At 38.7% G+C, this 13,386-nt stretch overlaps 1 protein-coding gene across 1 annotated transcript in view; it reads right to left on the bottom strand.

The window, feature by feature from the left end:
• Positions 1–492: 492 nt before the first annotated feature.
• TAFA1 (TAFA chemokine like family member 1) overlaps positions 493–13,386 on the bottom strand; it is a 228,582-nt gene continuing 215,688 nt past the window's right edge. Inside the window, exons 4-5 of the mRNA XM_074835832.1 lie at positions 5,621–5,745; positions 493–787 (exon numbers count right to left, since the gene is read on the bottom strand). Of these exons, the coding sequence (XP_074691933.1) occupies positions 770–787; positions 5,621–5,745 (143 nt within the window). The 3' untranslated portion in view covers positions 493–769. The remainder of the gene's footprint in view (positions 788–5,620; positions 5,746–13,386) is intronic.

The following is a 13,386-nucleotide window of genomic DNA, read 5'->3' as shown; positions in this document are numbered from 1 at the left end:
CTTCACTCAGTAGTTGTCCATCTCTTCTTCATGGAATATCTAACAGCTCTAAAAATATTTTCTTGGAAGAGAATAGAATTATCATTGTTATATATCAATCAAGTATGGTTAATGAAGCAAAGCCAGCATGCTAGTATTGCACAAGGGGAAAAGCCTCCAGAACACAAAGTGGAACAACAAATGCCCTCAAAATTCTGTCAAAGGGAACAGGAAGCTCTGGATGCCGCATCGGTAGGATTCGTGTAGCTCTTAGGCGTCCTTGTACCGCAGCAGGTTTGCTTTGCCTCTTCACTGCCACATTTCTCTCTGAAACAGGTAGGGATCTTCCAGACCATTACAAAAAAAAAAAAAAAAAAAAAAATTACAGCAGCTGCAGCAAAGTGTGGTACTATTCAATTTCTTGAAGAGTGAGGCTTTTATTTCAAAATATCATATATTAATATATATATATTTATATATATATACTTTAACTGGTATAAAGTAAGTTGTAGATCCAAACTTAGACTGTTGTTTGTACTTCGCAATGTCGGGAACTTTACCAAAGGAACCATTTTCTTCATTTTTATTTTCAGCTGTCAAAAATCGGGGGCATTATTTCCACTGAATACTTTCTTTCACACAGTAAAGCCACTGTTGTTATCTGGTAAACAGTCAAAGTGCAAATAAGAAATCCATTTGGCTTGTAAATGCTGAGATGGTTTTAAACTTTCAATACTTTGTCCTCATAAATCAGCAGGGCTTTCACTGTCTCCATGAAGACGGCGCTCTGTTAGGTCCTCGGGTGGATCTGCAGTAAGAAAGTGAGAAAGAGTCTGTTATATAAAATATGTTATGGGAGGAAAGAAAGACCCAGGCTTCATGGCACTTTGCCCTGCTTGTGATATAGCTGAGTTTCAATTGCAATATTCTGGGGGGAGGTTCTTTTCTCTTGGGGCTGCAGGGATTTAAGGATGTGCAGGAAGCAGACCCTGCACGACCTCCTGCCCGTGCCGTGGGAGGTGTGCATTCGTCACCTGGGCTGGTGGTGCAGGAGATGCCAGGACAGCTTTGGGCATGGGGCCATGCTCACCCCAGCCTTCCACCCTGCCCTGCTCAGAGTGATGCTAGTAGCTTCTACTAGACAAGGACATGCAGATGGATCCATTTTTCAGGTTCACTTGGACCTCCACCAACCCACTTACCCAAAGAGGGGCAGGATAGGTTTGACTAGCTATATAACAGACTGGAAAGTCTGACTGGCCTCATCTACTCACCTTGGGTGAGATAACATGGCCTGCAACAGACCGTAAACCCATCACTCTTTATGACTAACACCACAATTGATCTGAGTGAGCACACTAATGGCTTGAAGAGGAAACACCACCGCCCAGAGGTTTTTTTAGGATGCTGAAATAAGAACAACTGACCAGAAGCAAGAATAGCTCTCTTGAGGAGAGGTTTTTGTTTCTTTCCTGCACTGATACACACAGAGGAATGGCACAAGTGATTCGATCCTTTGCTAGACGACTAGGTCAGCAATGAAACTCAAATAGACTTGAATATGAGCAGGCTCAGGCATTAAATCAGGGCTACAAATTATTAGCTAAGCACTCAGTGATATGATGAAATGCAGCAGTAAGTCTTGTAGCAAGAGATATTTACTATCTTCTGCTCTACTGCTTTGAACTGACCTCTTAATTACAGAGATTGTTATCACAAAAATAGAGGGGTTTCTTCACTGCACTAAAGAAAAGATTAATCTGGAAATTATCTGACATATTAACTTAGTTGGACAGCTTAAAAATAGAAAATAAAACTCTGGGTTCATTTACCATTTCCTTCCTTTCCCCAGTTCCCATTTTCTGCTCTCCTGGTTTGCCACTGACAAGTGAGGCTACTGGGTTTTATCTCTTGGGGATGAATACATCCCTTTCTTGTGTGTACACCGCCTTATGAATTTCTGTGGTTGATGCAGGAGCAAGGAATGACAAGGGGCCACAGTGCCAAGGGGCCATGGGCACCTCAGGTTCTATTTACTGCAACATGAGACGAGCAGTGGCTGCTAAGAAATGTGATGCTCAGGTCCCTCGGGGCACTGTAAGATGGCCTGCATTTCTCTGATGGAAAAATATATGGTAAACCAAGTATTACTCTGGAAACTGGGGGACGGGTGGGCTGTAATGGAGAGCTCAGGCTGTGAAGCTGGAGAGATGCTCCGAGCTGAGCTGCTCTGCCAGTCCCCAAGTGCTCAACGCTTTCATTTCCATCCTTCACAGTATCAGCAGAAAAACAGCTTGTTGCAGTATATTGAGGGCTAGTACATGAATGCCAGGTGTTATTAGTGTGGATTACACAAAAAGGGTATTTTGCAGGGCAGTGTGCACATAAGCCCAGGCAGAAAGCAAAGCCATGCACAGAAAGTTGTATGTAGACATCAATCCAATAGCAAGAGCTTGTGAGTGATTCCTTCACTCAGGTGGGAAGTGACAAAACATTGGGGTGCATGAAGAGCCATGTTTTTGTGGTTTTCAGCAGCTCTGGCACCTACAGGCTTTTATGGGCCCTTGTGGGCACCATGTCCCAGCATCCAGACTGAGACAGTGCTCTTGCATTTCCCCTGGTGGTGGTTGCTCTGCTGAAATGCAGTGATGCGATCTCCAGCCAGGTCCTAGTACAGCTCCAAGAGTGACACATTTTTAAGGAAAGCATTGAAACTTACGTTCTTAAAAAAAAAAAAAAAAAAAAAAAAAAAAAAGGAGTGAATAGGGATTAAAAAAAGCATTGAAACTGCTCCAAAAATTGAATTACAAAATGATTTCTTTCCAGTGTTTGTCACTTGCTCTGACCATCAATAGCAAACAAATCGATTTACAGAGGCTGTGAGCTTTATATCTTTGGCTTTAACAACTTAATTAGTGAGCTATGCTAAAGGACTAAACACAGGAATAAATGCATGAAAAGGAAGGAATGGAGCATGTGCTGGCGAAGCCTTCGCTGGATCTGTTGTCCACCTTCTTCTGACACTAATCAGTGTTAATCACATCTGAGAACCAACCATGAAATAATACACTACACTGTAAAATTAAATATATTGTGTACATACATGTATGTGTATATATATATACACACATATATGCTTATATGTGATTTACTGTGGGCCTTGAATAATATACTAATAGGTATTTTAATCCTGTGAAACACAGAAGCGAATGTTTTCCTTGTCAGGACAGCAGCTGCCTAACATAAATATATTTAGTGTAAGGAAAAACCTTCATTAAAACAGTTTACAGCCTGTGGTGACTTGCTCTACCTTTTTGGCTAATCACCACAGATATATTTAGGAATTTGACTGATTTGTCCCGTTTCTTCTGCTTTCTTAACGTCCTTAACTACATAAATTAGACACACATGGCCCAATTTTGCAGCCTGGATTGGGGTCAATACAGATTATAGTGTAATCTCTTTCTCTGATGCCATCTGAAATGACAAAACAAAGAAAAAAATGCCTGTTTCAGAATCTGATTGCTTCTGTTATTTTTTATTTATGTTGCTAGACTTGACACAGCAGTACAGATTCAAGCAAAGTTTCAGGGATTATGAAGTATAATTTTTGCTTAGAAAATGCAAGAAACAGTTGCTAAACACATCATGTCATGTTGCCTTTGTCAATTGGGTTCTGTAATGATATTTTAAAGCAACAAAGCAAAATACTACTGGAAGCAGCACCATAAGGTACTTCCCTCACAAGCTAATTAAAATAACTCCTGTGGGTAAATGAAGAAATATTTTTTCAGTTATGAGCACTCACTCTGTAAGTATTTAATTTAAATGAAATACAATAATGCATACTGAATAGATTGGACCATACATCTGCATATTAATGAAGCTGCTAAATTTCTAGCAATCACTTCTAGATGCGGGCTATCACCTAAAACTAGTTTATATGTTGACAGTTGAGGGAGTTAAGAGCAGGACGATTTCACAGAAAAAAGTAAATGCAATTCCTAAATCATATAATTTGCAGACAGACTGCACAAGTACTGAATTATTGTAATTTACCAAAAGTATAACAAACTTCATGTTGTTTATTGCTTCTTTAATATCACTTTCTTCCATTTTAATTCCCCAATTCAGTGGGAAAAATGTTGCCTCACTGAAAAAAGACACGTAGTAAGTTTGTGGTTTGTTTGGTTTTTTTTTTTAATTGCACTGCAAAGCACATACGTTAGGGCACATCCTTCCAGTGATTTTTTCAGATCTCAGAAGAGATCAGTTTGCAGCAATAATGACACTGCAGGAAGAAATTGAGTCAAGGAATCACAGTTCCCCCCATGCTTTCTCCTTTGGTCTGGGACATGACGAAGAGATAGTATGCATTCTGTTTTCAGGGGCCACTTACTGCCTTCTGCAAAGAAAACCTCCTAAATTAGTACGTATCCTAGTAATTTAATGTGGTGGTGAGATTAGCCATGCCAGAAGGCATTGTTCAGGAAACCAGGGTTGTAATACAAATCATTCATCCTGGGGTAAATCATATGGAGGGAAAGAAAAGTATTCAGATGGCATGGGGATCAGCTGGGGTAAAATGTCCTTCAACAAAGGGCCTAGAAGACATGAAAAATGGCTAGAGTTAGGATTGTAGAAAAATAAAGAAGTCAGGAAATCATGACATGTTCCTGTGAATTAGTAGCTGGGTATGAGTATGTAGAACTTAATGAACAGAGAAAAATTTCTTGAAAATTTGCTTTTTTTCATCTAGCAGGTTTCAAAAGTTATTTTCCACTTCACTGAAAAACAACATTTATTCATTTATAAAAGTATTTTGAGTTGGCAACCATGTAATTTTCATGGAAAAAAAAATTAAATCGTGGTATGAAGACAATTTAATTGAAATTGTTGAATACAGGTATAGGTAGCAGTTTTAAAAAAATGGTTGTGAAACGATTGCACAATGCAAAAGAAAAACTAGAATCTATTTTTGAAAAACACTTTTTTTTCCGAAGGTAATCTCATAGTGGGAGAAGTTTAGCCAACTCATTCACACTCTCTCTCTTTGCAGCTATATCTCAACATTTTCCTAGTGAAATGGTGAAAGTTGTCATCACCTGTTGGCCTGTGTTACCTGAATCTTCAGCATCTCAAGAGTAGGTCACTAAAGGATGCATGGGGCTAGAGCTGCTCTGAAGTAACACCTGAAGTGCAGATAGTGAGTTGAGTTCTCAACATAGTTTCATGCTACAAAGCACCTGTACAGCTGCTAATACAGATGTGGCCTGGAACAGCCAAGGAACGAATATAGGATCCAGCAGATCCTTTTGATGTAACATTCTTCCCTTTAGCCACCAGAAAGGGACTCAGTGATGTGCACTGGCTTTTTTTTCTGAGGTGACAGTGTGTAAGAAAGTGACCTGGTGATTCAGCAGCTCCAACCTGCCTGTTATGCCTGGACCCAGCTGACAAGCCTGAATCCATCTGAACTTTTGCTAAATTATGGCCAGAAGCATTGGGTGGCTGGGGAGGTGTGCAGTGATCTTTAAGACTTTTACAGCAGATATGATGATGGAAAAGACATGTGAGAGCAATCATTAGTGACTTCCTTTTCTATGACGACCTCCTGGGTATAGACAGAAAGACGACTTACTCTGGTGGTTTTGATTTTATTGCCAGTCGCACACATCCATCCAGAATTATCAGGCAATGTCTTACATTCCTCTCCTTCTAGGCAGGGCTCCATCTCACACCACCATTTCCCAATCACTATTGAAGCTAAAAGAGAAAAGACAACGTTCACAACTGTGTTATAATGAAAAATCTAATTAAATAATATCTCAAGGCATTTAAGAGGCAATGTCCCTTCTAAACCCTTCAACTGAAATTTAGTTGCAAGGATTTCGCATTTAATTACTTGTTTTGCATCTTATATTCTCCAAGACTGCTTGCCATAGCTTCTTTATACTTGAAATCTAGTTTACTATCATGCTGTGCCTGCGGGGAATACTGTGATGGCAGCAATACTGCTTCAGACCAAAGGACCACCCACCCTAACAGCCCATCTTTGTGAGTGGCCAATCTGATCTTTATGGACATACATAAGAACAAGGTAAATTGAAAGAGATTTTTTCTCAGAACATTCTCCAGGTCTTCAGGACTTGTGGCTCAGGGTACTGCAGAATAAACAGTCTGCTTCACTTTCAGTACCTATAGCTGTCTTTTTCTTCCACAGATCTGTGCAGAGTTTTTTTGAACCCATGCAGACTTCTAGCTTTCACACTATCCCATGGCAGAGAGCGTCACGACTAGAAATAGAAGGTAAGGTGACACTGAACAGCAGCAGAAGTTTAGCTTGTTGAAACATGATTATGAATTTTATAGAAACCATATTATCTCTAGGAGTAACTTTTAATTTCCAAATATTTAACATTGTAAATAATGTCAGTGTTTGGATCTTGTTGTTTGAATTTAATTGGCACATATGTTTACAACCTTGAGTGTACCTTAATGAAGTTTCTTGCCTGGGAATTGGTATCTGTCTATGACCTTAACTGTATCTTAATGACAATTTTTGTCTGGGGATTTTGATAAACTTTGGCTAACCTTGCAAACTGTGGCTAGTTGGTGCATGAGTGGCTCTGCCTGTGGTTTGTTTTCCCTGTCAAGAATTAAGTTCATGGTTGCACTCCTGAAGCCTAACTGTGAAAACTTCTCACACACTCACTCAAATAGAGATGCTTAACCCGTTCAACTCACCCCACGTAGCTGCTTCAAGCCCATCAAATACCTTTGAAGCAGCAGACTACACTGTATCACACCATTCCGCTCTGGAAAATGCCCTGTTGTGCATGCACTGATTTAAGAACATTTATAATGAAAGTCTTGATTTATTTTTTATCTAGTTGTAATCTGTTTATGCTCACAAAATCCTAAGGAAACACCCAAAGATGTATCTGCAGCTGCTGCTATTGTCCATCCCCTTAATTCACAGCTACTCAGATGAATACAAGTCCCTTCTTCTCTAATCTCTAACATATGACCAACCCACACTGAAAAATAAACGCACCAAAGCCACAGATACTCCTAGACTAAAAAGTGTGTATCACTATTCCATTTCATCATGCAAGAGGAGGCTCTGCATGGCATAGAGAGCAGGAGACTGTAGAAGAGAGAGACTCCGCAATGGACAAAAGAGGCACTCCGACATTTTCAATAACGCTTGGACTACATTCTTGGTTTTGTCTTAGGAGAGGTGTGTGCTAGATGACCACAGCTTCAAACTTATGCATCATCAGCATTATCTACACAGAGTTATACCCATCACTCTATTTTACCAGACCTGCTGTTGTCCCACCTAAGCAGTTGACTTTATTGCTCTGATCCTGATTTACTAGAAATTGTTCCCCTTTTGATCTTGCCCTGAAAGGAAAACTACATTATCATAGGACTGTTCCAATTTAGTATTTTGTTTTCCAGTGCAGCCCATGAAAAATGAACCACTGCCAACACGGTCAACCCTCAGCCACTTTGAACTCTTCTGGCAGCCTCCTGTAATTACCTCCTCTCCTTAGTGCTCCCCTGACTTTCTGACCAGCTTCCTTTGCTGCAGACACACACAGATGCAAGCCAGTAGGTGTGTAATACTATAAATATGTATTTTCAGATGGGAAAATTAGATTCACACACACCCAAAATAAGCCAAATACCATATTCTTTAGGTAAGAATGTAACAGAGAGAAATAATTTAGAGTGGTTAAATGAACACAAAGGTGTGTCATGTGCCCAGAAAGGAAGCTGTTTTTTACATAAAGCTGGTAGTAAACTCTGGGAAATAAAAATGGTTAATATAGAGTGGGAAATCCTGCAAAGAAGGTCAAATATGTTAATTAAATTTCACTTTTATTTCCTTTAAAGTGCAATTAAGACTTCCTTTGTAAAGGTATGATCCTTGTTCCTCAGATAAGCTGGACAAACCAGCCCCTGTCACTTGTTGAGGTACGTGGTTGATCTGAGTGGCATATGGTCAAGATATTTGGTGGACCATGCTGGAGTGCATCCAAGTATAGCCCACTTTAGTACAAAAGAAATCAGAATGAGAGGGAATATTTATGGGCCAGCTAATTAACAAGAAGCTACTGCAATTCAGGAGTCCAGGTTAGTATGTCTAAAACAGGCCTTCACTTGAAATGTGATTATACCAGCCGACCTGCTGAATAACTGTCCCAACAGGTATATGGTTTTCACCCGCTGAGTTTACTTGAAACACAGGGAGAAACACCTTGGGTTTGAAAGCTCCTTTGGTCTGGAAGAAGAGTTGAGTATGTTGGAGCAAGTGAGCTAAGCTTAGAATAGAGTAGAATAGAATAGTTCAGTTGGAAAGGCCCTACATCGATTATCTAGTTCTCTGTGTTGTCTTTCCTGTTTCTTCTCACAGCTTACACCTCATTTTTATCATGTAATATATAATTTCTCCATATGGACAACACACACCAAAAAACCCCTTTACACCTGGGCTTGCAAGGCAGTTTAATGATGCTATTCACACATCATTTTCAGAAGGGTATCATTAATGCTGCTAACAGTGGAGAAAAGAGATATCTCTCTTTGCTATGCATGAAAAGGCACATGAGGACTGAATCTGTGCTCTAATAATAGACTGTGCAGTGGGCAAACTGAAAAACCATATCCTGTTAAATACTGGCCTTCACAGCAATCATCAGAGCAGAGAATCCTCAGAATACGTGAGAAGAATCCTGCGATATGGAATCAAAAGTGATGATCATAATTATTTACTAGCAGTGCTGCAGCATTAAATAACCATGGGGAAGGATCCTATGGTGCTAGGTACTAAAACCCACAAAACTGAATGCCCTGGCCTCAGGAGTTTACAGTGTAAAACAGAGATACGAGATGAATACAGACTGAGCGGCAGCATGGAGAAGCAATGTTGTTCATAGCAATTAAAATGATCTAAGTACTTATTGATGCTGTTAAATACAGCCCAAGTATTTGGATATTGACCTTGAAAAATAATCAAATGCAAAGTCAGTGCTGAACCTTAATGTCAACTGATTCAAGTCGTAGTGTGCAGGTTTTATATATATATATATATAAAAATTTGTGATCGCAGTGCAGTTACAATCACAAGTTAGCCAACCCAAGGGTCCACCAGTGAGTACCCTCACCTGTCGCTACCTAGTATAGCAGGACTGGAGATAAGGTTCCTTTTATAAAAGGGGGAAACTAAGGCCATTTGCAGATGAAAAGCTCCTATTAGTCTTTAATATGTAAGTGGGCAAAATCCTTTGTAAGTCTGAAGCACTACAAAGCTCCCTGTGGTCTAGTCCTCAGCACCATGCTGTGGCAGGGGTGTCTAGAGCCCAATGAAAATTATTTCCTTTGAGTTTTGTGCTTATAGGTTTTCTCTTCTATTAAGAACCTTTTAATCTTTAGGACCGGTTGTCCTTCTTGGATACTGCTGATCCTTTGAGGTCTAAAACTTTCAAAATTTTACACCTCCAGCTCTGTTCAAAGAGGCAGGAAAAAGCTTTAAAATAAATCAGTTTGCTGCGTTTGAGATTAGATACACCTGTATGGGGAGGAGGGGGAAAGTTTCCCTGGGGAATACAATGCAACTTCTCTATGTTTATGTTATGTTGCTCCGAGATGTGCTGAAGCAGTCACGTGACAAAGAGAATTGTTAAAGTTAAGATGTTTTCCCTCTGGGAAGTTTGCATTCAACATCTCCCAAATCCTGAGGAACCTGAGCTTTTCGGTGACCCAAACTGCTAATTCTGGCTGAGAATTAGAGACTCCTGTTAGTCAGCAGTCATTACAGGCTGAGAGTGCTCACATCATGCTGAATTAGACACCTGTAATGTTTTGGAGTGGTTTTCATTGTGTCCTTCTCACTGTCTGGGGAGTACATGAAGCATGGAGTTTTTTCATGCAAGGCTGACTTAACTGGGACAGATACCCTCAGCCATGGGAAAAGAAAAAGGATATGACATAAAAGAGCCTTGACTTACTCCTGCTACATTTGTGTTTTCTTGGGGTTTTTTTGTTCCCCAGCTCCTGCTAGTGTAAATAAGGGATTGCTTATATCTGAGTTCAAGAAAATGTCTCTTTTATAAGAATATTAAACCTTAAGCATATAATTAATGGAACAGGGGAGAAAAGCAACTTTCTCCAGAAAATTCTTGAGATTTTTTTTTCCAGTCCAATTTCCACTGTTTTTTTTTTAATCTTTGTTTGCAAAGCTACAGAAAATTTTTGATCAAAATATTTAACTTCTGATGTATTTAGTCTGCATGAATTAACAGACAAAAAAGCATTTGGTTGAAATGGCATTTGCTGATCTTGTGTACCAAACAGAGAAACAAACTACAGATAAGAGATCCAGGCATCAAATTGAATATACGGAAAGAGCAATAGAATATCTTATATTTACTAGTGTTTACACAATTGTATTGCATTTTAAAATACATTTGTTCCCAAACATAATGCCCAAAGCCTTAGATGGCTGCAGGGAACTTGCAGCTTAGACTGAATTCAGTGGGCTTCAGCTTGCAAAGTTCATAAGAACCTTTATATGTTGCATAAGGGTAGTGACCGCTTTTTGACTTGTTCTTGTGCACCATCTGGAGCACAAAGGTTAGATGCATGAAGAGATCTGGCTGGGGACATTTTCCCCAGTAAAAATTTTTCCTCAGTAACAAATTATTCTATTACAGGGCAGTAAAAATGCATTGAAGACCTTCAAATATCTCCACCTAAACTGAGATCAAATCAGCATGGAAACACTAACCATTCCATCATCTTCCTCTTGAATCAGGCAATATTTGGAAAAAAATACACAATCCATTTGATTAAAACTTCCTTACTTGTTGAAACTCCCAAACTTGTTAGGTTTCACATACTCAGTCTTCAAGTTCTTGCATTAGACTGAAGCTACTCAGTTGTTCAAAGCAGTGACTAACTGCCCTCTCACAGGTGATTAACAGGACATCAGCAGAGGGTGGTCTGGGAGAAAATGTGCACACCCAGCCCAGAGACTCGCAGGCACTTGCTTGTGTCGTGTTTGCTACTCTGGTGCGTATAAAAAATGCAAAGAGTTTTTTTGCAGATAGAATTCTCCTTTAACTTTTCTGCATTTGTATTTAGGAAATGGCTTTAACAATATGACAAACAATATATGACAATAAGTATAAAGGCATTATATTGAACAATGTAACAATATGACAAAACTCACAGAGTAATATATAACTTTAATTCATGTTTATGGAAGACCCTGAAATATGAAAACAGAGCAAAGTATCATGCATTTTTCAACAGTTTAGAGGGAACATGCTATGTATTAAATTGTTCCAAGATTGCTTCTGCATTTGCCATTATAAAGCCACAGCAGCTATCTCTTTCTGCCTGTGACAAAGTGTACACATTTTGTTTATACAGAAATAGAATACAAAGAATAGAGATATTAGATTGTGCTTCCTCCTGATCATAGGTATCATGTTACTCCAAGGAATAAGAAACAGAGTTCGTTTTCGAAACCAGTATGACACTCGTTGCAGGATGGGAAAGTTTTTACTGTAAGTATAAAGCATTTCATTTTAATCTAGTTTCCACCAGAGAAGATTGATATAAATAAAATTTAAATAGAGAACACATTTCACAGATGCCAGCAGTGAAAAAGACTTTGTCAGCTTAATGAAAAGATATCAATTTTCTCCACTTTATTCAATAAATTGTGAGTCATTTTCTAAATGGATTAGATTAAAGGAAAGTTCAAACTCCCCGTGTGAGACTCTTGCACTGATGGAGACTTTTGGCAGAGGCAATAGCACAGAGGTAGGTAAAATCTTTCAGGTAGTTTTTTTTTTCTTAAAAAAAACCCTGATATAAACTAGAATAGGAGAATCTGTAACCCTGTGCTCACCTTATTCCTTATAAAACAAAATCTCAGAGAATTGAATGAGATGTAGTTTCTCTTACTTTATTGGCATGTCATGGGGTGCAGAATGAATTACTGGGGTGGGAACACACTTTCTAGGAGGATGAGAAAACTGGAGTGAAAGAAAATGTCATATGAAGGGTTATGTATTTCATAAACAGACTGAAATACCATTTACTCTGGGAGTTGTAAAGCAGTAGTCTGATAAGTTAAAGAATACAAATCCGAAACAAAAGATTTCAGCTTGAATAATGCTGTCTGGGAGAAATACAGGATGTTTCCTACAGGGAGTCCATCAAACTATCTGCTTTAATGCAATCTTACTCAATTTTAGAAGCATCAATCTGATGCTCATGCAGTGTAATACTTTGCAGACTTTGATAACAGACCTCTCATAACTCTGGCAAAACTGACATTTCTTCAGTTTAAAATACAAGGACAGTACAATCAGTCTGGCAAGTGATGTCTCATATCTCCTAATTGCCTCAGATCCAGTCCTGCTGAGTTAATTTAATATTTTTTAATTGTAGTAAACATTAAAAAGAGATCATCAAACTACTTTTTTTTTTCTTTTAGAACTTTTGGATCTTTGCAATATTCTCCAAGTTTTGAACAATGTTTTATTAATTCACTGGCAGAAACTTTAGAAAGAATTGAAAGTTTTAAAATTTTTTCCCATCCAGAAGTTTTGATTTTTCATTGCAATATATTCAGAAGCCAGAGTAGGATATTTTTAAGAGTGCAATATGTGTCTGAACAACTCTGTGGGCTGCACTAAAATATACTCATAAAATATGAAAGGGCAGATTAGATGCAAAGAATCCATGAACAATTTCCATTTGAGATCTGCATAAACCAGCAAAAAGGGTGCTAATTCGACAGCATGAGAAGACTCACTAGTGAAAAAGCACTTACATTGCCATTTTCTAACAGTTGGCATACTGTTAGGTAAATTGGAAAAAATTACATAAGCATGTTGTATACTTCCCTCATAACAATATGACTAACAGAGATGGTGTTGCCTAATGGCCTGAGAATCAGAAACTCCTGAGGCTTGTTTAATCCCAGCTCTGCTACTGACTTTCTCTATTACTACAGGTAAATCATCATATTGCTGTAGCCATTTTCCATTTGTAATTTTATTTACTTAAGAGGATGAGTTATTTTTGCCTTGTTTCCTTGTATGATCCCCTCTGTCTTTACTGAGCTGTTGAGCTTCAACACTGTATTGCAGCAATTTGGGACTGACATTTTTTCTGCATTTGTACAACTAGAAGAATGGTGTCTTGGTCTGAGCCTGGGTTTCTTAAGTACTACGATAATAAATAATTACACTGAAATTATATGAAGTCTGTGTGCTGCCAGAAGGTTTTTAAGCACATGCCTGACTTTCAGCTGAATAGAGATGGTCTGTTAAAGAGCAGATTTAATACAAAATCGCTTAGATCTTGCAAAGGAATTTC

The sequence above is a fragment of the Strix aluco genome, chromosome 11 (assembly GCF_031877795.1).
Source record: "Strix aluco isolate bStrAlu1 chromosome 11, bStrAlu1.hap1, whole genome shotgun sequence".
In the NCBI taxonomy this organism is placed as follows: Eukaryota; Metazoa; Chordata; class Aves; order Strigiformes; family Strigidae; genus Strix; species Strix aluco.
The sequence above is the reverse complement of the archived record's forward strand: the minus strand, read 5'-3'. Positions and strand labels throughout refer to the sequence as shown.